The sequence below is a fragment of the Corella eumyota genome, chromosome 5 (genome assembly GCF_963082875.1).
Source record: "Corella eumyota chromosome 5, kaCorEumy4.1, whole genome shotgun sequence".
NCBI lineage: Eukaryota > Metazoa > Chordata > Ascidiacea > Phlebobranchia > Corellidae > Corella > Corella eumyota.
In genome coordinates this window covers 1,705,547-1,729,590 of record NC_137494.1, presented here as the reverse complement: position 1 = coordinate 1,729,590, position 24,044 = coordinate 1,705,547, and the positions used below count along the sequence as shown (strand labels likewise).

The 24,044-nt window shown below is 29.6% G+C and overlaps 5 protein-coding genes, 1 long non-coding RNA gene and 1 other non-coding gene across 7 annotated transcripts; 5 read left to right on the top strand and 2 right to left on the bottom strand.

The window, feature by feature from the left end:
* The first annotated feature begins 350 nt into the window (after nt 1-350).
* LOC145752553 (uncharacterized) lies at nt 351-5,387 on the top strand. Its single transcript, XM_082568857.1, has 15 exons — nt 351-373; nt 495-586; nt 652-739; nt 839-935; nt 1,091-1,231; nt 1,541-1,654; nt 2,112-2,203; nt 2,519-2,708; nt 2,875-3,037; nt 3,226-3,486; nt 3,771-3,901; nt 4,087-4,216; nt 4,378-4,497; nt 4,785-4,940; nt 5,254-5,387. Exons 1-15 carry the CDS (start codon nt 351-353, stop codon nt 5,385-5,387), a joined length of 1,932 nt encoding a protein of 643 aa, XP_082424983.1.
* A 275-nt stretch (nt 5,388-5,662) lies between these two features.
* On the top strand, nt 5,663-6,509 carry LOC145752807 (elongator complex protein 6-like). The gene has a single exon (XM_082569149.1). The coding sequence runs from the start codon at nt 5,681-5,683 to the stop codon at nt 6,416-6,418; it is 738 nt and encodes a 245-aa protein (XP_082425275.1). The 5' UTR covers nt 5,663-5,680; the 3' UTR covers nt 6,419-6,509.
* Nucleotides 6,510-6,704: 195 nt separating this feature from the next.
* On the top strand, nt 6,705-8,437 carry LOC145753140 (uncharacterized). Its single transcript, XR_014283825.1, has 5 exons — nt 6,705-6,836; nt 7,020-7,141; nt 7,638-7,737; nt 7,944-8,077; nt 8,312-8,437. It is a non-coding gene; the product is annotated as an uncharacterized LOC145753140 (long non-coding RNA).
* Nucleotides 8,167-8,239, top strand: LOC145754238 (small nucleolar RNA SNORD24). Its single transcript, XR_014284120.1, has one exon. It is a non-coding gene; the product is annotated as a small nucleolar RNA SNORD24 (small nucleolar RNA).
* Nucleotides 8,438-8,742: 305 nt separating the features above from the next.
* On the top strand, nt 8,743-14,198 carry LOC145753308 (general transcription factor IIH subunit 1-like). Its single transcript, XM_082569716.1, has 14 exons — nt 8,743-8,920; nt 9,398-9,489; nt 9,585-9,685; nt 10,009-10,105; nt 10,579-10,735; nt 10,986-11,138; nt 11,358-11,443; nt 11,852-11,979; nt 12,196-12,259; nt 12,340-12,428; nt 12,821-12,941; nt 13,390-13,593; nt 13,840-13,932; nt 13,995-14,198. Exons 1-14 carry the CDS (start codon nt 8,767-8,769, stop codon nt 14,076-14,078), a joined length of 1,623 nt encoding a protein of 540 aa, XP_082425842.1. The 5' UTR covers nt 8,743-8,766; the 3' UTR covers nt 14,079-14,198.
* LOC145753309 (ruvB-like 2) lies at nt 13,931-17,444 on the bottom strand. Its single transcript, XM_082569718.1, has 10 exons — nt 17,320-17,444; nt 16,931-17,113; nt 16,460-16,630; nt 16,136-16,234; nt 15,894-16,000; nt 15,582-15,799; nt 15,231-15,323; nt 14,833-15,059; nt 14,538-14,681; nt 13,931-14,352 (listed from the first exon to the last, which is right to left on the bottom strand). Exons 1-10 carry the CDS (start codon nt 17,323-17,325, stop codon nt 14,197-14,199), a joined length of 1,404 nt encoding a protein of 467 aa, XP_082425844.1. The 5' UTR covers nt 17,326-17,444; the 3' UTR covers nt 13,931-14,196.
* Nucleotides 17,445-17,975: 531 nt separating this feature from the next.
* On the bottom strand, nt 17,976-22,366 carry LOC145752551 (chondroitin sulfate synthase 1-like). Its single transcript, XM_082568855.1, has 8 exons — nt 22,320-22,366; nt 21,901-22,070; nt 21,186-21,441; nt 20,699-20,861; nt 20,260-20,494; nt 19,765-19,925; nt 18,291-19,412; nt 17,976-18,176 (listed from the first exon to the last, which is right to left on the bottom strand). The coding sequence occupies exons 1-8, from the start codon at nt 22,364-22,366 to the stop codon at nt 17,976-17,978; spliced, it is 2,355 nt and encodes a 784-aa protein (XP_082424981.1).
* Between the last annotated feature and the right edge of the window lie 1,678 nt (nt 22,367-24,044).

Here is a 24,044-nt window from a genome sequence, read left to right as displayed (position 1 = left end):
CAAGTTCTTGTAGTGTAGAAAGTGTTATGACAAATACACCACGCTGCCAGTTTAGTTTAAATACATACTGTTTTTTAATTATATTCAACCCATCCATATAGGATATTATTTGCATGAATAAAAGCTAATTAAGTTTTTAATTACAATGTTAAAAGTTATATTGCATACTTTTCAGGTCAGGACGAAATGAGGATAATTAAATAAGAAAGCAATTAACAATTATTTGGAAACTCTTGAAAAATCCACGTGTTTTTGTTTACTTTTTTATATACAGTTTTAAATTAACTAAAACGTTGAAATAGTTAGCTAAATAACGTAAGAATTACTAAAAAAAACATATTTTTTTCAAGATGAGGGTGGTTGCGTTAATAAGGTAAGCTTTTTGTTCTATTTGTGTTAAAAATTTTTGACTAAAACCTAATTTTAAAAGTACGTAACAAAAATGTAAAATAAAAATAAAAACTTTAAAATTTAAATCGTTTTTCTTTTTATAGTGGAGGTAAGGATAGTTGTTTTAATATGATGCACTGTGTAGCAATGGGTCATCAAATCGTAGCTTTGGCAAATCTTCAACCTATAATTAATGGTAAGAAAATTACCTTAAATATCTCTTCATTTGATCCTATAAAAAATAACTTTTAAAACTGTTAGGTGAAGCTGATAGTTATATGTATCAATCTGTTGGTCATGAAGCAATTCAGTTTTATGCTAAGGCAATGGATTTACCTCTTTATAGAAGGTTGGTCTTGCTTTCAATTCATTTAATTATTTCAACTTTATGTAATATGCTTTTATTGTAAGGCAACATTTTTAATACTTTAACATTGGTTTATTTTAGAAAAATTCAAGGACATTCTAAATCAACAGGTTTAAATTATTTACAAAGTAAAGAAGATGAGGTAGAAGACCTATTCCATTTGTTAAAAGAAATTAAAGTAAATTATTATTTGTATTAACTTTGCAAAGTAGTTTAGCTAACTTTCTTCTGTTTTTATAAGACAAGAGTAGATGGACTTCATTAACTCTACTGCTTTTTGTAATGTTCAAAGTAAGGTTACGTCTGTAATTTGCACTTTATTTTTTTTAATAGGACAATGTTCAGTATGAGGGGGTTTCCTGTGGAGCAATTTTATCAGATTACCAACGAATCAGAGTTGAAAATGTTTGCAACAGACTTGGTTTGATCAGTCTTACTTACTTGTGGAGAAGAAACCAAAAAGAATTACTTCAGGTAAATACAAAACCTTATTTAAGCATGTTCTTATATTAATAGAACTAACCGATAGCCCACTCTATTGCCAGCTTTTTTATATAGCAATTTTAATTTTTATAGCAATATTAACTTGTTATTAATAAAGTGTCTGTGGTAGTTTAACGTCACACTACAACTAGCACTTTTTTATTCTGTAGGCTTATAACCATGACCACCGAGGTCCATTAAATATAGATGAAAATTTGTTTTTGTTAATAGACTTATTTAATAAAATTGATTGGACTTTTGTTTTTCGTCTTTTACCGTTTTACTTATATGTTTATATAGGAGATGGTTGACAATCAACTTGAATCTGTTTTAATCAAGACAGCTGCTCTAGGATTAAACCAAAAACATCTGGGAAAGTCCCTTACTCAGATGCAAAACCATCTTATTAAGCTGGTATGTTAGTTTAGTTAAATGAAAAATACTGAAATTTTTAAATGCTTAAATGTAAATTCAAAGAGCATTATTATTTATTAATTTAAAAACTATTTTTTTTGTGTATACATCTTTATCCTCGGTGTGGGAAGGTTGAATGCGTGACTTAAACATAGAGTAACATCAGTTACTCCGACCCAGTCTCGAGTTGCCTGTGGCAGTTTGGGATATTATAGATTATAATTGCCTGGTAATTATACAACTGAATAAGTGCTAGTTCTGCAGAGGTTCATATCGTTTATAGCGCCTTACTTAAGGGCGCTACAGCATGAGATCAGTGGGGATTGAACCAACGACATCATGTGTGGTGTAGCAGGAGTTCTTATCACTACACCTCGCTGCCGGTTTATCTCTTTAAATTTTCCTTATTTAAAAACTATTGTATGTATTAGCTTAACAGTTAATAGTATATTTACAGAATGAAGATTATGGCAGTCATATTTGTGGGGAAGGGGGTGAATATGAAACTTTTACACTTGATTGTCCTTTGTTCAAACAAAAAATTATCATGTAAGTTGTTTTATATGTAAAAGTGTTGCTTGCTTATCTATATTATATAATTAGGCTTAGTGGAAGATATAAATTTATATGTATGTCCAATTTATAGACAAACAGACAAGAGTTGTGACCATATTAAGGCAGTTTAAATCCCGATCAAAGGACAGGCTTTTAACTAGTTACAAGTCCACATTAAATTATAAAATCTAAAAAAGTTGGTATTTGTTATTATTTTGCAACAACCATACCCTACACAAATATCTACATGTATTTCTTTTTGTTGTGGTTGGTAAAAGATTTTAAATTATTTTATAAAATTCTTTTTAGTGATGAAAGTGAAGTTATAATTCACTCTGATGACCTGATTGCCCCAGTAACTTATTTGTATTTAAAGTCTTGTCATCTTAAGGAAAAAACAAATTACAAACAACCTAAATTTTCACATCTCATTCCACAATTTCAATTACCGAAGGAACTTTGTTTAAAAGAAAATTTAAACAAAATTACCCCAAGAAATGTAAGTTTTCCATTTTCATGTTGCGTTTATCATTTGTAGATTATAATTATTACAAATGAATTTTTTTAAAATGACTATTACTAGCATTCACTGTTCAAAAGTATTTACTTTTATAAGTTTAATTAAATTTTCTTAAAACATAAACTTTTTGTTGTCTTTTTTTTAGATAAATTGGAACATTGACAAAATGGAATCCATACAAAACAAAGTTAATGCAAACAAACATAAATGTTTTCTGTTTGTATCTGGAATATGTTCAACTTACAATAAACAAGCAAAAAATCAAGAAATTAAACAAAAAACTACTGAACTTCTTAACCAACTAAAAGGTAATAAACAAAATTAAATATTCTGGATTGCTCTTAAATTTTTGTCCCACATTTCCATTTTGTCCCACATTTTTATTTTTTTCCCACATTTTTATTTTTGTCCCACATTTTCATTTTTTCGCCTTATTAATAAATTATCTGTTATTTAGCATAATTTATTAAAATTTTTATTTTTAAATTTTTTTTAGACATTTTAGAAGAAAATAACCATGGAAAAGAAAATGCAACTTATATTCATTTCTATATCTCAAACATGAACCACTTTGGGATAATCAACTCAGTTTATAAAACTTTCTTTAACATCAACCCACCTGCCAGAGTTTGTGTTGGTTTAAATGGTTTAAAAGATGATGAAATAATGATGATTGAATGTATATCTTGTACTAATACAACCGACCATAAGGTTATGCATGTGCAAGGAATTTCGCATTGGGCTCCTGCTAATATAGGTATAAAAGTTTGTTACTTTTAAATGAAAAAAAGTTTATGCATGTATAAATAAGAAATAAGCTTAATTTAAAGCAAGGCCTATACTGGATTATAGTATAAAATCTTTATGTAAACATTAATATTCTGGCCATGTTTTAAATCATGAAATTTATTTTGTCATTTTTTTGTTACATTTATTATAAATATTTTTGATACTTTTATTGGTTTATGAATGAACTAAAGAAATTTTAAAAAATAAAAAAACCTGTTTTAATATTTTAAACTTGGAAAAAAATGTTTGAAGGTCCTTACAGTCAATGTGTTTTGAGATGCGGCCTTTACTTTATTGCTGGTCAAATAGGATTAGATCCAGGTTCTATGGAGTTAAAACAAAGTGTTGAAGAACAAGGTTGCATTGCACTGCAGCATGTTGAGGTATTTATAAAATAGTCTAAAAATTTTTAAGGAAATTTTTTATAATTAGGTATGTAAGAAAATAAAAATATAACTTCTGTTTTCTAAATTATTAATTTTAATTTTTTGTTTATGGTAATTTCTAGGTTAAGATGCTGTAATTGTACCAGTTAAAAATAATTTCTAATTAGCAATCTATATTTTAGAGTGTATTAACTGCAATGGACCCAGAGTTAAACCTGAGCAACATCTGCCAATGTGTTTGTTATGTAACTGATATTAAATATATATCTACAGCAAAACATATATGGCAATTTAAAACTACTAACTCAAAAGGTAATGTGCAAGTTGTAAAAATAAAAACATGTATAAATTATTTAAAAAAAACTCTTTACAATATGATGCTTTCTTTAATTTTGGTCATGATATATAGTTTTTAATTTTTTTTAATTACTTTTGTTATGTATATAATGTAAAAGTAATTATATATTTTTTAGAATGTCAAAAATTAGATCTAGTATATGTAGTTGTTTCATCCCTACCTAAAAATGCTAAGATTGAATGGCAAGTAGTAGCAAGCGAAACTAAAACATATTCACAACAATGTATTACATCATGTAAGTTATATTTTGGTGTAGTGGTTAGAACACGTCGCTTTTCTTAATGATGTCCTTGGTTTGATTCCCTATGCTCTTTTAATGTAGCGCCCTTGAGTAAGGCGCTATAACCGGAATGAACTCCTGCTAATTAAAAATTTAATCAGCAGCTTAATTATCGGGCAAACATAATTGTGAAATCAACCTTCTCACATCGAGGCTCAATAATTTAAAAAAAACAAAACCTTCATATGCAGGTAATTTTAGGCTTTACTTTTTAAAAGTTTTTAAGTTTTAAAATATTTTAGGTATTGATAAAGATGTGTTAGAACCAAAAGAAAAACTAGAAGAAATATTAAAATCTTTGGAAACTAATTTGTCAAGAAATAATCAAAGTTTTCAAAATGTCATTCAACTAAGATTAATTTATAAGCAAGCTGATCTTGAGTTGGAAACAATTAATGGTAAGTGTGATATTTATTAAAGTGTTTAGTTTTATTTATTTTAACCTTAACTTACTGCCTTGCCTTTTTTAGCAGTAGTAGTTTTGATATATTTTTAGTAAATATTTATTCCTGATATGTGATAGGCCAACTTCAGGGCCTAAACATTAATTTGTTACCCTGTCCACTTACTAGAAGTTGATACCAATGTTATATTATCTTACTTAAGCGTAATTAGCATGGAACAGTGGGTCAAACTCAGGACCTCATGTAATAATAGCAAGCGTTTCAACCTACACCATGTTATTAAATAAATTTTTTTTTTTTTTTTTAGAATTGTGCAAAAACTTACAAGAAAATAAAAACATTCCATCAATTAGTTGTGTGCCAGTAAACTGTGTAGTTAAACATAATTCTGATGAAGAACTGTGCATAGCTATGCTATGTTTAATATCAAATGATTTATAGAAACATTTAAGATATAAACTTGGATTCTAGGGCTATAGAATACTGATTTTTATGCAGTTTATATGTTAACTATGTTAAATTTTTTTGGAATTGTAATTTTATGAAATAGTTTTTTTAATGCATTTGCACCATCTAGCATATAATATGTGTATTATATAACTTTTAGTTTTTTAAATTAACTTTAATTCATTTTTTTAACTCCCACTGTAACAAAGGTGTAAACTTTACTTTTATAATAAGGTTTACATTTAATTTTTTTTTATTTTGACAGAAAACTAGGGTGAATTAATATAATGTTTGATGAATTAAACCGATTCGCTGGTTGGGGAAATACCAAACTACCCTCAGAATCTTTTATTTTGCTTTCTCAAGAAAATGTCGACGGAACATTTTTAATTCACCATTTTATAGCAATGTATTTAAAGGCAAACCAAAATGTCATTTTAATCACAGCATCCCAAACTTTTACACATTATGTGGTTGCCTGTTCCAAGATTGGTGTTAATCTAGAACGTTCAAAAACAAACGGAAAACTAAAAGTTATCGACTTTTTGGATTTAAGTCTTAGAAGTTATGGGTTAAACAATGAAGATACACAATCTGGGTCTTGTGAATTTACAATGAAAAATCTGTACTTGGATGTAAAACTAAATATGGGTCAAAAAAGAAATTCTGTAATTATTCTGGATGATATTTCAATTTTACAAAATATAGGAATGGAAATCGATGATTTAACTGGATTTGTACACTACCTTAAAGTGCTCTGTAAATCTTGTGACTCCCTTTTTGTTACCCAAATCTACAAACACAACGATCAACTTTATAATTACTGTAAATTTCATTGCAACACCGAAATCTGTACAAAAGGTTTACAATCGGGTTATAGCAAAGATGTCCATGGTTCGATTATATTGGCGAAAAAGAACAAAAAACAATTTGTAACTGTCGAAAATGTTACCGAGATGCAATATCGAGTTACTGATAGAAGCTTGAAGTTATTTGCTATAGGCACTTCTTCTGCTGTTTTATAATCAATTACCCTTACACATTTCAAACCCACAGTAAATTTTTTGAGTAAATATTTTTATTGTAAATTTAAATAAAATGTGTTATTATATTAGGCTACAGATTGTGTTGTTTTTAAGGTATAATAATTAAAGGAATTGTTTGTTGTGCAAGCTTTTAAATTATTTATTGGAACATTTTTCTTTACACCATCATAGATATTACATTAATATTTATGACACCGTCAGATTTTACAAGTTAAATGTTTTTTAATGTTTTAAATTCATTTACCTTAATTAGAGGATAATTAAATATTATCTAAATTTCTAAAAAAATTACGTAAATTTTATATTGCTTCTATGTACGCACGTGTTTTTTACTTTTCTAATACTATCTCTTTTGCATGATGGTTTGCTGCGGGAAGCATGGGAATTTCAAAGAACGGTAAGTTATTAAATTATATAACTGTGAAGTAAATTTAAATAAAAACTTTGTCGATGATTAGTAATTATATTTGCTACTGCTGATTCCTGATAATTCACCAAGATCTCTGAGACGAATTTAGTACAAGCGTAATTTGATTATTGTCACATGGTATTACTACGTATTAACTTAAGTTAAATACAGGTAGACGAACAAAAAGTCCATTTTGAGTTGAACATGACTGCACAGCTATAAGCAACATGTAATAAATGATCATTAGATTATTGTTTGATCTGTTGGTTAAATTACAGAATATTACTGCATTGGTAAGAATTATGGATCTCTATTAGTTTGCACGCCCTACATAAACAGGGTGTGTAACCAAAATGCGGCATATCTAATTAAACAAAAAGGTTGCATAAATTAAACCCTTACCTTAACCCTCACATATTCAGTTTACCCATTAACACATCTGACTCATAAAGCGGACTAAGTTATACTCATTAAAACATATTTCAAACCATTTTTTTAATGTCTGGTTGAACAATTGCCATACTTAGGTTATAACGCCTTGTTAAATTCGGGCATGCGAAAGTAATAGAGATCCAGAATTACTTGTTAAATAAAAAGATAAAATTTTTAAATGTTTAGTTTATAACAATTAATAAATCAACTTTAATGATGAGAAATGTTCTGCAATTATGATGATTTTAACTGAAATCAAAAAAAACATTTTTTGCTGAATTGTTGATTTCAATTACAATTTAAAATAATTCTGTAGGCCAATTAGCTAACATTATTTTAATAAGTCTTTTTTAATAGGTCAAAAATGTTATTAAAATTCAAAAGTTGAACAAAATTGTGCCTAAAATGTTCGCATTTCTAATAAGAAGTGGATGATTGAAAGCTCATCTCTCAAGAGGTAATATTAAATATCTGTTGGTTAGATCAACTAATTGTAAGTTTTTCATCGATGATGTTAAATAATTCTGCCATTATCATACAGTTTTTAGTAGAACTGTGCGTGATATCAAATACCGTTCAATCTGAGATGTAAAATAAGTGAAAAAAATTACAAAATTTGTACTAAACATTATATAAAAAAGTCGTATATATTGTTTTATTTAGGTTGATGAAAGAAATTGAACAAAACTGCTTCAAAGCGATCCTAAAGCAGTTACAGAATCTAATTATTATGTATGGTTGTGTGAATTCTTTTTCCATCTTTGCATCTGAAATTAGGTTTAAATTGCAATCAAAAAGTGCCTAGTTATATCTGTTACATATTTAAAAATAAACAACTTATAAAAAAAAATGAATTTAAATATATTTAAAAAAATAATCTTATATTTGCCAATGATGACAGTAATATTTGCTATCTTGATTACGTGATAACAATGGCAACCACCAAGATCGCTGAGGCAAATTTAAATGGTGTATAAAACTGTTTAATCAGTGATGTATTTATATTAATCCTAATTTTTTTTTTGTTTTAGAGGACAGGTGGTTGTAAAAAGTAATTTTCACCTATTCATGACAATTTTGGATTTTAAAATGCTTTTGTTTATTTGTTTTTTTTCTGCAAATTTTGATTGAAAATAAATAAAAGTTTTTGTTCAAAAGCTAAGTTTGATTGCATTATTTTAACATTTACCAGCTAGTATATCTGAAAAAAAATTTTATTTAAACATAACTGTTAAGGTTACTTTTTGACTGATTTAAAAATTTTGAATGTAATTAATTTTAATAAAGCATGGTAAAAAATCGGGATAAAAAAAATTTAGTAGATATAATTTATGGCCTCATTTTTTGTGTCAAAATTTTGCAACATTTATTTAATGTAGCAAAATTGTTGCCACGTGATTTTGACACATGTTACAAACTTTTCACAACCTCTGTTGCACATTTCCATGTCGTAATTAAAGTTGAGTTTTCATTTAAAAACGTTAAAATGTCTGCATCAGAGCAAGTTCAGTTAATGGTCAATAAAGTTCGGCATAAAAAAAGAGATGGTACTTTATATTTAATGGGGGAACGAATAGCTTGGTGCCCAGAAGGAAAGGATTTACATTTTGAAGTAAAAGAACTATTTGCGGATATTAAATGTAAGCTTGTTATTTATTTATTTTGCGCATATTTTTACGAATACTGCGTTTGGTGACCATGCCATAGTATACTATAATATCTTTATGTAAACACAATTTCCTTAAGTATTATATCATGACGTATTTGCTAGAATGCCACTGTAATTCTTAACAATTTAATGAGATCAGTGGGGATTGAACTTATGACCTCATGTGTGGTGTAGCAAGTGTTCTTACCACTACACCACGCTGCCGGTTAATTTTCTGTTATGTTACACAAAGCAATTTTTTCATTATAAATTGCAAAAAAGAGACCAAAACTTTTGGCAACTTATATCAAAAAAGTATTTTTAATTAGCCTACATTGCTTTTGCAGAAAGGCTTAAATAAAAAAGGCTCTTAACGAGAATTATTTAAAATAATAATCTCTTTATTATGTCCTGTTTTAGGGTAGCCTTGTTTATGAATCCCACTAAACTTAACATATTTTTTGTTTAGGTCAAAAAGTCAGTCCAGAAAGCAAAGCAAAAATTCAATTACAACTTCTACTTTTGAATGGAAGTTCCGTAGTTTTTCATTTTACAAATTCGGTAAACTAAATTTTCTTTCTTTCAATCATTAATTTTATTTATTCCTAGTATTTAAGTTTTTTCATTAAATTTTAATTAAAATATTTGTTATATAGAGCACAGCAAAATTGGATCGGGAAAATGTTAAAAATCTTTTGGCTCAAATGCTACCAAAATTTCGCAGAAAAATTGACACCGATTTAGAAGAAAAAAACAAGTTTGTTACTATTTATAAAAAAACTTAAATATTGCTAACATTTAAAATCTAGAATGATTGCTTTATGATTAATACCACTATAATGCCTGCCCTATACAATGTATATAGATTGTTGCAACTTGCAACTAGTATTTGCCTTTGAATATTTATTTGCCCACCTTGAATGACAGTTTTTTTTAATAAGACTTCAAATTAGACATAGACACATACATATAAATATAGTCCAAGTTCTATTATATATACAATTTTAATTTGGTAAAATTTAACTTTGAATTTTTTAACTTCATCTTTTTTAAGTTTATATAAAGATATTTAATATTTAGATTGCTTCAAGTAGATCCAGATTTATTCCAAACCTACAAAGATTTAGTTGTGAGCGGGGTGATTACTCCTGATGAATTCTGGGCTTCACATTCTTCAGTAAGTTATAAAATTGTGTTGTTTTAAACACTATTTAACCAACTGGAAATGGAAATAATAAGTTTATGGCTTAAAAATGCAAACAAATTATTTATATACATTTTTACCCTCAATGTGGAAAGGTCGACTTTACAACCTAAACATAGAGTACCATCAGTTACCTTGAGCCAGTTTTAAGTTGCCTTTAAAGTTTGGGAAATTTTACATTTTAGTTGCTTGATTATTAAGCTGCTGATTAATTGTTGACTCAGCAGGGCTTTATAAATCGCTTAAAGGATTTACTTAAAGGCACTACAGTGTAAGAGCAGTGGGTATTGAACCCGAGACCTCATATAGTTAGGCCAAGTGTTTTGACCAATACACCATGCTGCAACTATTTTATTTATAGACACTGTTTGAATATTGCACTTACATTTTTAACTTGTATTGCTAGACCAACGTTTTATAATATTTTGTAATGTTTTAATCAACAGAAATTGTCGAGTGGGGCAAAGGACGGATCAAATCAAAATGTCGGAGTGTCCGCAGCTTTCCTTGCAGACGTCAGACCACAAGCAGACGGTTGTAATGGATTAAGATACAATCTCAATGCTGACACCATTGAGTCAATATTCCTAACTTATCCTGCAGGTTGTATTTATTTCAATAATTTGGATAAAAATCTTTTTTTTAAATAACAGTCATTAGCCCGCCCTACCATTGACATCTTAATTGTTGTAAAGTGGTTGCAACTCTTGATTTATATTTGCCTATAATAATTTACCAGCGCGCCACAAACTACAGTTTAATTTATTTTGTATTCCTATAAATTTATTGCCCACCAACCTCCATGACATGTAGATAACCGTATAAATGTTCAACTTAAATCTTCTTATTTTAGTCAAAAGAAAATACTTGGAGAAAGTGCCGGATAAATTGACAGAGAAAGAGTTTTGGACGATGTTTTTTCAATCTCACTACTTCCATCGTGATCGACTCAACCAGGGAACTAGCAAAGATATTTTTAATGATTGTATTAAGAAAGATGAACAGGGTAAAAACATAAAAATAACAGTGTGTATATTGTAGTATAATTACCCTTTTCACTGCTGGTAGAAAATATATTGATTGGCTTTGGAAAAATCCTTTTTTAAAAGTTTTAATACCAACTTTTTGTAAAACCAACTTTTTAATACCAATGTATAAATATCCTGTTATTATGTTAATAATAAAAAAATCACATTATTATAAATTGAACTTTAATTTTGTTTAGACATAGTTTCGTTGCTTAATATTGGAGTTAAAGATGTTTTTAACGACCTAAACTACTTGGAAGATGAGGATAGCACAAAAGAAGAGGTTATATTACTTAATTTAATTAAAGTTTTATAAAAATAAGCTATCTTTATACATGTTTTGAACTTAAAATATGCTGGTATATACAAACAACTTCCGTTTTTAAGCCACACTTCATAGGAATAGCATTTAAGTCCCGTAGTGTCATGGCACTGGCAGCATACTCAGAAGCTTAAGATTCTCGGATATAAGCCGGATATAAGCCGCACAAATGCCATACTATTCGCCCTTTTAAGCTAAGGATAGATTATAAACACGTCACAACAGCACACCTTTTTCCAAAATAATGTAAACCTATTACCTTAAGGTTATATAAAAATAAGAAATAAGAAAGGAATTATATTAAACAGATAAAGTTACAATAATAAAGTTTTTGGGTTTTAAGTTAAAGAAAAATACTTTTATGTTAAGGGTTATGGAACCACCATTTCTACTGCTCCACTTGCGAAAGGAAAACAATCAAACACTCAACTAATTAACCAGAATATTATTAAAAGATTTAACCACCAGAATGCCATGATATTATCTGCTTGTAAAAAGTAAGAACCAAATTCTTCTTTTCTTTTTTTGTGCATTGATTAATTTTTTTATTTTGAACTATGTAAATTAAGGTACACGCTACTTATTTTAGTAGTTGTATTCTTGTAATGGTATAATATCTAAAGAACATCATTATTGTAATCGTTATTTTTTTATGTTTTTTATAGTAAACTTTGATTATATTATTTTAAATATTTTTTTACTTCTACCATTAGAAAAATACCGACAACAACAACTATACAGAATGGGGATGGAGATAAAGAACCTGAAAATAAAAGAGTGAGATTTTATTCTTAATTTTAAAATATTAAAATTTATATTTCCATGTTAATGTATTTTTCAAAACTTATTTCATTTAGGCCAAACTAAAAGAAGCAACTGTTTATGAGGATCTAGAGAATATTTCAGAGAAAAATGAAACACCGTTAACTCTTAAACAATCTGATCGGTAATTTAACATAATAATAACTAAATTAACCATGTATACATTTTAATATTAACAACCATTTATTAACTATAACTGCAAATGATTATTTTTCAATGTTTTTTGGTCCTTTTAATATTTCTATTTATACAACTAATAGTTACATCACAGATATTGACCATTGAAAATATTATTTCAGATAAAATGGTAAAGTAACAAAATGTTTAATTCAATAAATTTTTGTTAGTTAACAATATTTTCAACAATATAGTGAATAGGTAACTTATTGTCCCCTTTTTTTTAACTTTTTACATTTATATGGTCTTAGCTTTGATGAACATTTTGACAATTCAACATAGTTTTGCATGAAATTTTAAAATTTTGTGAAAATATATTTAAACTAATAAATTGTTTAGTTATCTACATGGACCAACTTTAGTAAACCAAGTTCACCATGAATTAAATCATCAAAATGTTAGACAAGGAATTCAATTGGTTTCAAATCAATGTAGGAATTATAAACCTAGATTAACACAGGTAAGTTGTAAACTATTGTTGATAAAATTGCCCAAAAATATTGACCTAATTTTTAATATATATTTATATACAAAACATATAAAAGTATTTACCTAAACTATTAAGTTGCCCTACTTTAAGCTAGTAATGAAATATTTTTTTCCGATTTTAATCATTTTCGTAAGTTTTAATTCTTATAATTGTTTTGTTTAAAAACATATTAAATAGGGTAAAATTAAAATTGTATAACATTGTTTTTGCTTTATAAACAATAGTAGATTCCCCACCCCTTAAGCTGCATTTTAGTTGTCGTCAAATGGTCTCAACTAATATTTGCCTGTGATAATTTACCTACACCTCATGTGGCATATTTTTTTGTTTCGGCCTTTGAATTAAACATATATATTTATTAAGCACCTTGTATATGAATAAGCTTTATTATTTATGGATTAACCTATGTTTAAAACAGGCATTACAGCCTTCTAGTGCTGCTACAGCTTTGTCAGATCTATCAGGGACTGTCAACTCAAACCACCAAACTACTAATACAGTTGAACATATTCTCTCAACTCAACAATTAGACGAACTTAAACAATTATATTCATCTGCATCTGAATTACTTCGGCATTTCTGGCAATGTTTTCCAGCTAATACCCCGTTTCTTCAGGAAAAAGTAAGTTCTAACATAGTTGGTATTTTTAATCTGATTAGAAACTAATATTTATTTATTTTTTTAATATTTATTAGGTTTTAAAAGTTTTGAATATTATATTTTTACACCTATTGGGAAAATTTTATGTCTTAAGATTTTGTCTAGTTAAGCCTATATTCTGGGTCTACTAATAAGGTGTACTTCAATTTATTTTTACACTGCTTTATTTATTTTAATCTTTTTTTTAAATTTTCACCTATACTTTAGGTTGTTCGAATGTGCACGAGTATTGAGAACTTCCATAACTCAAGAGTTAGAGCTTACCAGGATAATTTAAGACGAAGTACTGTCCATGTTAATGTAAGTATTTACATAAATAGATTAATTTTTGTAAATTTTTAACAGGTTTTATTTAAATTTAGGTGGCTGAGCATTTAGAGGAAATGTTCAATGCAGCTTATACAAAGTTTAATAGCTGGAAAAGTAAAAAACAAACTAGAAAATGAAACAATTTTTAAACTCAGTGCTTACAAAAACAATGTTTATTTTATTTGACACAACGCTACGAAAATGCAACTAAATCAGGGAGGTTAAATGTCCATTGTAACAGCCTCACTGCGGAGTCTAAACATCCATCGGAACAGCTTGATTTCCATCTCCTTTCTCCATTTCATCGAACATGAATTCTTTGTGATATTCTTTAAGGAAAGTCGTTGAGCGACTTTCGTCGATGAACAAAGAGTAAACTCTTTTTATATCATCAACTGATACCTCAGTGCCCTACAACATTAACAAGGGTTTAAATATGATAATTGTGGTTATAAAAAAACTTTGAAAACAAAAATCTTTGCTGGGGAAATACTAGAATATCAGACTATGGTGAGTTTTTGTGTTTTAAATACATTAACATATATAGACTATTTTTTGCATAAATGTTACAAATTTTAAACAGATCAATCTCTTACCTTTCTCTTCCTACAGACCAGATTGGATGCGGTGATGAGTTGGATCGCATACCTCAAAGATGTTTCCATGCCGATGCTCGTGAGCACAGCTAGTGCTTGATCCTCCATCTCTACATCCTCTTCTTCACATCGGATCTGCAAGATCTGGAGGAAAAAAAATGAGGTTAAAATCCGGGTAAAAAAATTGAATCTTGGGCAGCACTATTTGCTAACAACGACAGCCATTTAAATTGAAAAAAAATATGCAATAGAAAATTGATTTCCTTATTTCAAATAAAGAAATTCCTAATTATACCTGCTTTGTTTCTTTTTCTGTGTACGGAGTTGTCGCAATAATTAAAAGTCGGTCTAAAAGATCGATCGGTAATCCGTGAGGACTTTTATAATTTGTTCCACGAATTCGAGTTATCCCTCGATTTGTGGCCATTATCAACACAGGAGCCATATCACTTTCTAGCAAGCGATTTAAGAATGAAAAGCACTCAATGTCGAGCATGTGGACTTCATCAATAAATAGAACTCCTGAAATTTTGTAAGTAGTAAGTTAAATACATTGGGGGTCTTATATGGATAGTAATTCTATATTTTAGTATACTAAAATATGAAGTTTGGTATAATTTTGAGCATGGTCTCAGAGCATGTTATAGTTAACAAATTTAACCTTTTTAACGACACATTTTTACTGATTTAAACCTGGAATAAATTCAGCTTTCCCTTCTTCTCTCCACTCGGCAACTTTTGAATTAATTTGTTCCCTGACCTCGCTTTTAATTTCACCAGTGTCACCTGCCAATCAAAGTAATATTAGTTGTTTTATTTTAAACATGGTGCAACTAATATTATGGTGGTTTTTGTAAAGCCAAGTGGTCGACATTAATACATGCCCATTTTACTGGCTTCCAAAATAATTTTAAAATGCCATTTGTGAAAGGGTAAATTACCACAGGCAAAGTTATTTGCGACCATATAATGACAATTAAAATGCAGCCTGTAGGGCAGGCAATCGACGTGTGGTCTACATTGTATATGACTTAGCATATGTACCTGAAAATAGAGCCAAAAAGCCTTGTGTTCTGCTGTTAATAACATCAATCTCATGAAGAGTTACAGTGTGCACAACTTCTTTCCTCTTCTGTAACTCACCCTCCGGACATTGAACAAATCTTGTTTGTGAATCGGTTGCATCATAATCTCGTGCCCTCGTGAATGAACGCCCCAACTTTGAGATTTTACCAGTTGCTTTGTCAATGGTGATAATATCTCTGTAATAAAAAATAACAAGTTTTTTCTAAATGATGATATTATATATTACCCTTTACTTATTAGAATTACTATTTGAGAGATATTTATTTTTACCCAGCTTGGATTTTTTCTTTTGTGATTTGTTCGATCATTTTTTGACCCAAATCAAATATAGTTTCCATGTCAGTTGTTTTTAAAGTTAACTTCCCAACTTTTGCTCCCTTAAAAAACAAAATTAAAATCGCTTTATATAGTATATAAATAACAAAAATTAAAAAGAATTTTTTTAACAAAAATTAAAAAGAAAATTTTGTTAAGAGAATATTAAACTTAATAAGGTCGTTGCTGATACTTACAGATCCTGTTGCCGGTCTTTCCACACTCACTTCCACAACTTCACCTTCGATCATCTCAGTCTCCTCCTTGATCCGAACTCCAATCGATTTTCTAAATGCCTGGAATATAAATTTGGTTAAAAGACATAAATTTGCCTATTTTGTTTGCAACACAATTTTAGCAACCAAGTATAAATATTCAAGAAAAAAGAGGACACTTAAATAATATTAATAGTTATACAATGGTTTTAAAATATAAAATGGAGTTTAGAAAACTAAATATTTTTTTACTTCAAAACTTGTCCTTTTAAAATTAATTGGGCGAACAAATCTGTATTTTCAAACCTGTGTTAGAGCTTCTGTTTTGCTCATCTCCAGTGAGAATATTTCACTTCCAGCCATGGCTTGGAATGGAGCATCTCTATTCATTGCTTGGGACATCCCCATAGCGATCGCTGTTTTACCAGTGCCTGGTTGACCTGCGATAAGTAGAGCTCTTCCAGCTATTTTACCCTCCTACAAAAGAATATGAAAAGAGTGTTTATCTGCCTAAGGCAACTTGTGATTGGGTCGGGGTAACTAAAGTTACTTTATGTTTATGTCATTAGGTCAACCTTCCCACATTAAGGATAAAGATATATGTAAAAAAATATATATAATGGTAGGTGTATATGAAAAGGGGTATGTGATTTCAAGTGTGTTCTTGAAAAATATTTAAAAAAATGTTAATATTTGCATTCATAAGGAATAAAACTGGTAGGGATGGAGTTTTTTAGTCAATCCTGTTTTATAAACCATAAGGTAAAAAGACCAGACCTTAATCATCTCTAGGATGACCCCTGCTGCTCTTCTTGCTGCGAGTTGTCCGACCATCCCCTGGGAAACCTGCCTCGCTTCCAGATCATCATTAAGACCAAGTCCTCTCACATGAGAGTGGGCTCCAATTCTCTCCAACCTTGTCACATCTCTCACTTCCTGGACTTTGTTGACAGTGGATGCCTGGGAGTAAAAATTTTTTTTTATTGAATGTCAAAAATATTTTTAACAAAAAATATGGGTTGTTTAAAAGCACTGCATTTAGTTTATAATTTAATTGTCAGGCAAGTTATTATTCATGTTTGAAAATTTAAACATTTTTTTGGCATAACATTTACCAAAAAAAATTTTTATCAACAGTCAAGTTATTTTTAATGTTTATTACTTACTGCCATTTTATTTATGATACCCTTGATCTTATATTTCCACTTTTTGTGTAATAGTTTACAGAAATGTGTATACTTTCAATTCAGTGTAACAATTATTAAACCTTTAAAAAATTTAAATTTCGTGTTTAAATTTTATTTGTTCTAGCAAATTCTACGGTTACTACAGGTTACCGATACAGTACTCGTGAGTCTAAACTTAATTATCTTGTTTATTTTAAACAAACATTGCATATGGTTTCAATATTTACTAAAATTTACAAATGCAATTAGTTATATTTTTGTTAAACTTCACAACATGCAAGCATTAACGAACATGTGCTTGAAAAATAAAAAATTAAATTTAACAACAAAATGCCTCAGGGTTTCCAATCAATTAATAAATTAAATATATATTTTAAAAGCAATTTTTTTTATTTGACAAACTAGGCAACCTAATAGACTTTAAATTAAAGTTTTTTGTTATTTTAAAATTTATGACCTTAAATATTTTTTTATCATCACATTTATATTGTTTTTGCAACTTTTTTGTAACAGTTTTCTTACTAGATGAATTTTAATTTAATATTTGAAGCCACTAAAACGAACAGTGCATATAAATTAATAGAACATAATTTATAAAAAAAGGCACAACAATATAACAGTGTATAAAGTTAATTCTACTCTGTGTCAATCTCAGGCTCAATCCACAAATACTGAAGCAAAGTTTTTGGGCCAAAATGTGCGGCCCTGGATCGAATACAATTCTTAAGTTGTTCAGCAGCTAAGGATGGGTCGCAATACTTCTCGTGGAAAACGTGGACTTGGCCCGGTTCTGTGCATTTGAATACATCTAGTCCAGCGTTCGTCACTGAGTTCGCCTAAAAATGAAAATAAATTTTGATGTAAAATCGTTGCAAGGCTATACTTAAAATTTAGATTTGTTTTTGGTGGTTTTACTTAAAACTTTAGGTCTACTTTTAGCCTTTACTTACCATATGAATATCTTCTAAACCCCATCCAACGATATTTAAATCAAACCCAGATGTTCTAGCAAAATCGCTTTTGTAAATAGACAGCATTCCATAGCTGAAATATCGCCAAAAACCATCTAATTCACTAAAGTGGAAATGTGTTGACGGTTTTTGCCTCTGTGAGTACACCACATCTGGATCGTATTGGCTAAAAAACACAGGGTAGTAGACTCTACTACCTTGGACAGTGTTGCGTCGAATATGGGTGAGAATTTGGGGTGAAAATACTAAGTCGACGTCACAAAAGAATATAATTTCGTTATCATTTGTGACGTAATGAGTAGCTTCTTGTAAGCCTACTCCTCTTGAGAACGCAGCGCCGTTTTTCATCATAACAACTTGAAAGTTTTGCTCTGGGTATTTTTGTTGCATGTGACTTAAACTTTGTACGATAAAGTCACCGTCGTAACTGGCATTTTCGGGCACATCCCGGTTCGCGTCAATGTCTACAACGGCGCCGGGTAATTCCTGGTTTTCGGGTTCGACTTCCGGGAAAAATGCGATTACCAGATTGACATTCTCATTTTTCTTTAAAAAGGTTTCTTCAAAGTTATCCACAAATCGTATAAAGTTTTTGGGACGCCCACTTAATGCCATTAGGAAGTTAACAGCAATTGGTGTTTCCGTTAAATAACTAACAGAGACGTCCGAATTACCATTATATGAGCTCACACTTTTAACTTTGGAAACACTGAGATCGTTGACATCAATTTGGTTTGGTTCGGTCATGAAAAATACATTCTCAGGAAAATATTGTCTATGTAGAACTGACATTGTTTTGTGGGTAACCATAGCACCTCCTCTTTTGCTTTTCGGGATATATTTAAAGAGAATTTGTGAAATAGTATCAGCAGAAAATCGCGGGTTAACTATAGAATAACTTTGCACTAATTCAACCTCTTTTAACTTTAGGTTAGGCTCTATTTTTTTCTGTTGGACATCTCGTACAAACGTGTTGGTATTTTGGAGAAGAACAGCTTTGTCGTTTGCACGAGTTTTTGATTTAACATCGGTTGTATCAGCGCTGTAAGTATGGAAACTTTTTATCGCACTCCAGCGGTGATGTGGGTTAATACTTATACCCTGGAACATAAAACAAATCATTTGATTTTACTATTTTGCTTTTAAAAAAAGTAATTAAAAATATTGGCTGTAATTAAAGGTATTGAATATAATTGTCGAGTTCTGTACTTGAATATGAATTAAAAATAAAGCATCGCTAAAAAACAACAGCATGGTGTAGTGATTAGAATAAACACTTGGCTTACCCCACATTATAATCAATAATATCACAAACTGCCAAAGCAACTCGAAGCTGGGTCAGGGGGTCAGGGTAAATAATGTTACCTCTATGCTTAGGTCGTGATGCGACTTTTCTACATCGAAAATAAAAAAATAAACAAATAATGATATTTGAAAGTTTTATTTCACTAACCGCTTCATCAACAGTATCTGGCATGTTGTCCATTTCTCGAATGTTCTTTTCCATTTTAGCGATCTTATTGATCAGCTTATTAATCTTCTGGGAGAGAACCAAAGTGTGAAATCGAAGCTGGTATTCCTTCTTCTTATTCGCATGAAATATCACGCCATGATCTAATAAAATATGTTTTATTAATGTGGTACATATGTTGTTTTATAGATAAGGTTGCATGATACCATCATTTAATATTGCTAAATAAAGGTGACTGAATTTAAAATGATATTAGGTAAAGTATAATATGCTATATACTATTTTTAAATCTTTTTTCAAATATTAAACTAGTCGTTAAAAGATTAGTGACACTTATTTAATAGCAGAGTTTTAATATCCTTTTTAGTTATATAGCATGCTTTTACTAGTTTTTTACGTTGCAGATTATGATCTTATTTGTTTATTAATTTGCAGTATAATAGGGGGTTATTTTAACATTGAAGAATTAAAACAAACCAAGTTCCGATTGATCTATTTCTTTGATGTTCTCCGAATAAGATCCTCCATGGTAGTTTTGGAAGAAGATCTTCTTCGTCTCCCAAGAAACCGTGCACAACTTTCCGGACACTTTCCGAACACATCTTCCGACTTCAATGTCCTCATGTTCTGTCAACATTTCTTGGAGGCACTCACCGAGTTTGGGTCCAAGTTGCAAGAGAAGTGCTTTTGAAAATACCATCCCTGGCCCGCCCTGTATTTAAACAACATAAAGGTTGTTTAAGTCAAGTTTGAGAGTTGCCAACACTAAAATACTTTTCCCTTTGAAAATGACGTTAAGTTAGAACCTATTTAAACTATTAACTTTAAAATGGATATACAGTATTTCATATGCGTAAAACCATTTTGCTCTGGAGTTAATTTTCTTAGTATTATTATCTTTTATTAACGTTCTTACCATACAATAGTTCTCTCCTCTGTCAATCCAATCCCCTCCATCTTTTCCGAACCCAGCACTCCCAATATATAAAGGATTGGACGAGTTAATTCTCGCTAATAACTTGTCCAACTTCTCGAAATCGAGGTAAGCATCATCATCTAAGCGAACAAACCAATCATATCTAGGATAAAAATAATTTTAATTCTGGTCTCATAAAAATCAACCAGATGCAATCGTACTGTAAAGGTTTTGGGTTTGTCTATTTTTTTCAAGTTAAGCTTTTGAAAGCGTTAAATATGAATATAATCGAAAGCCGGCAACGTTTTGTTGTGGTCAGAACACTTTCCTTTACTACATGAGGTTTTTGGTTCGATTCCCACTGCTCTTTTGTTGTAGGGCTTTTAAGTAAGTCGCTATAAACGGAATGATTTTCTGCTAAACAAACGCCTGATCAGCAGATTTTTATTAGGCAATTATAATTTATAATATTCCGAGACCAACTTACTTTTTAATGTAGAAATCGTACATAAATTTAATCATTGAAAAACTCTTCTTCTGAGGCGGATAAACATTATCAGAGACCCCTGGCAATTGTATGATTGGAACCCCGCTGTCTAAAGTAGAAGTTAGATGTCTGTAAGTTGGGTCTAAGGTCCCGTTATTGTTGGCAAATATCTCGACTGTAACACCAGGATGTTTAACCCATGTTTCGATCGCTGCTTGTACTCGACTGTCGATGTTTTTACTCATTGACATCATACCTAAAAAACACGTAATAATAAAGAGGGTTTATGTAATCAAAAATTACATATTTCTACCCTCGATGAGGAAAGGTCAAATGCACGACCTAAACATAGAGTAACAACAGTTACTCCGACCTAGTCTCGAGTTGCCTTTAGCATTTGGGATATTATTTAGATTATAATTGCTTGATAATTAAGCTGCTGATTAAGTACTGGCTTATAGCAGGAGTTGCTGCCGTTTATAGCGCATTACTCAAGGATGCTGCAGCATTATATCACTGGAAATCGAACCCAGGACCTTGTAGTGTAGGAAGTGTTCTGACCACTACACCATGCTGCCGGTTTAATTATATTTGCAAAGACAACAAAATAAGACACACTGTTTTAGATTTTAAAGATCAATATTTTAACTCAATGTCGTTTACGCAAACATATTAAACCAGATTCTATTTACCTAAAGGGCGATAAATTACGAACCTATATAAATATTGCTTCTTTCAATATTTCTTGGTATCGTAGGTGCGTGGGGATACCCATTAACTACAGTACACCAGGTAATAGAATGAACATGATGTCTTATGGGTTGAATGATGTTGGGTATTATATGTTGCCCAAGCATATATCCTAAAACACCTCCAAGTAGAAACCTATAAAAGTAAAACAAAGCTTAAATTTTCGGTTTAGTAATTTTGTTTATTAGTTTTTAAAACAGTTTAACATTTTGTACTTACTATACAGAAGCCTTATTTTATAATTAGATTATAATATATTGGCCCAATGAAATATAACATAAATACTTAATGTTTTTACCTGTATACATCCCGCATTTTCTCTTATTTTATATTTAATGCTCTTAATTTATAATTTAAAATATCACACGTCAAATATAATGTCACCTGTATACAGTCTTTTCAATGTCATGCTGGCCTCGCAGTGATCGCATTTTTTCAATCATAAATTCAGCCTTTAATTAAGTTATTACTGTACAATAGATATTTTATGCTCTAAATTAATAATATATTCGGTTCAATGGTTTATGATTCACACGATTCTATTATTTTTGATATCCTGGTTTGAAAATTAGTGGAATTATAATAATTAATATCATTAGATTGCATACTTTTCACATAAACCTGTTTTGGATTTAAATAAAATTCTTTAATATAAAGTAAAATATGAAATTTTACAAGTAACCTAATATTTCTTAATTTAAAATAGAAGCTTTAATCGATATAGGTATATCCTGAAATCTTTACCCTTATTACTTTAGCGATGCTGTTACCTTTTTTATAAAGCAATCGTAGTTTATTAACCTTTTCAAAACTAATTAACTTATTATTAATATTACGCTTAAATGTACATCAAAAAGGTAAGTTTTTACTTTCAGCATAAAACTGGAAAAGAATTGAAAATGTGACTTTTACGTTTATTGACATTTGGTTATTTAAATATAGGCGTCTTGAGAATAGTAAAAGTATGTTTACCTACGCCTCATAACTAAACAAATCCAAAAGAAGTTTAATTCATAAAACAGACAAATATCTGAAAAATATTAATTCACCAAATTTTGGGGTTAAAAAATTTAAAATTTTTATTTTAAATCAATTTCAATTTTTTTTCTTAATTTTAATGGATCACAAATGACAGTAATTATGATAATATATTCTTAATCTATACGATCTTATTTGCTTTTTGTATTATCGCATTTAAATCACATTAATAATATATATTTAAAATTATGAAACGTCAATAAAACTGCGTTTTTTTTTAATTCGTCGACCATCGCAATTGTAATTTTTTATTTCATATATTTGTTAGAAATTAAGGCAATTTTAAAAGGGAATTTTCCTGTTTTCGCATTTCTAATATTTTATTTTTCAAGAAATAATTACTAGCTATTAAATAGTTAAGACTGACGTTGAAGAAATATTTTTAGAAAATTATTTGAAATAAAGTAACCGAGGCAATAATTTCAAATTTGTTATTTTAATATCATCCTCGTACCAACAAAAGTAGGTAATTGTTTATTTTTATATTGTATTAAAATGTACGGCGCTGCTTTTTAAGGTTAAGTTGTATAACGTTCAATGACACCAAAAATTTGAGGTTTTATTTTTGAAAGGTTATTCTGAACAACGTTTGAATGAGAATTGAAGTATCATTACATAAAAGTTGTATCTTTAACAATATAATTGTAAAGTTGATATATTAATTAATAAGCTGCTGATAATTAAGGGTTTTTAATAATGATTAATAACATAAGTTATCGAGAATTCAACGATACAAGATGTTCTAACTTTCGACTACCATTTGAAAACGAAGAAATTTTATACCAAACGGTTTCCGGAATATTTCTCGTCGGTTCACTTTATGTTCTAATCGCGCTTATCACTTACGAATGCACTAGCACAGAAAATTTAAAAGCTGGCAAGAGGTTAAGAATCTTATGCGCTTTTGCCATTGGTACAAGTGTATTACATTCATTATCAGAACAGTTTATTATCATATATTCTGGTGTAAGCCTACAATCGTGCAGCACGTTAATGAGTGTTAAATCTACTTTATTCAACGTCGCTGTGTCTTGGAATTACATTTTTCTATGGTGGAGACAGCGAACATTT

Excerpts from the sequence above, each read along its gene's own strand:
- LOC145752553 (XM_082568857.1), top strand. The coding sequence starts at position 351 with ATGAGGGTGGTTGCGTTAATAAG. Across the intron at positions 4,498-4,784 it reads ACAACAATGTATTACATCAT|GTATTGATAAAGATGTGTTA; the intron begins GTAAGTTATATT and ends AAAATATTTTAG. Across the intron at positions 4,941-5,253 it reads TGAGTTGGAAACAATTAATG|AATTGTGCAAAAACTTACAA; the intron begins GTAAGTGTGATA and ends TTTTTTTTTTAG.
- LOC145752807 (XM_082569149.1), top strand. The coding sequence starts at position 5,681 with ATGTTTGATGAATTAAACCGATTCGCTGGTTGGGGAAATACCAAACTA.
- LOC145753308 (XM_082569716.1), top strand. The coding sequence starts at position 8,767 with ATGTCTGCATCAGAGCAAGTTCAGTTAATGGTCAATAAAGTTCGGCAT. Across the intron at positions 8,921-9,397 it reads ACTATTTGCGGATATTAAAT|GTCAAAAAGTCAGTCCAGAA; the intron begins GTAAGCTTGTTA and ends TTTTTTGTTTAG. Across the intron at positions 12,429-12,820 it reads ACTCTTAAACAATCTGATCG|TTATCTACATGGACCAACTT; the intron begins GTAATTTAACAT and ends TAAATTGTTTAG.
- LOC145753309 (XM_082569718.1), bottom strand. Across the intron at positions 16,001-16,135 it reads AAAGACCGGCAACAGGATCT|GGAGCAAAAGTTGGGAAGTT; the intron begins GTAAGTATCAGC and ends TTGTTTTTTAAG. Across the intron at positions 14,353-14,537 it reads TGGTCTGTAGGAAGAGAAAG|GGCACTGAGGTATCAGTTGA; the intron begins GTAAGAGATTGA and ends TTAATGTTGTAG.
- LOC145752551 (XM_082568855.1), bottom strand. The coding sequence starts at position 22,366 with ATGCGATCACTGCGAGGCCAGCATGACATTGAAAAGACTGTATACAG. Across the intron at positions 21,442-21,900 it reads AAGAAGCAATATTTATATAG|GTATGATGTCAATGAGTAAA; the intron begins GTTCGTAATTTA and ends CGTGTTTTTTAG. Across the intron at positions 19,926-20,259 it reads AATAGATCAATCGGAACTTG|ATCATGGCGTGATATTTCAT; the intron begins GTTTGTTTTAAT and ends ATATTTTATTAG.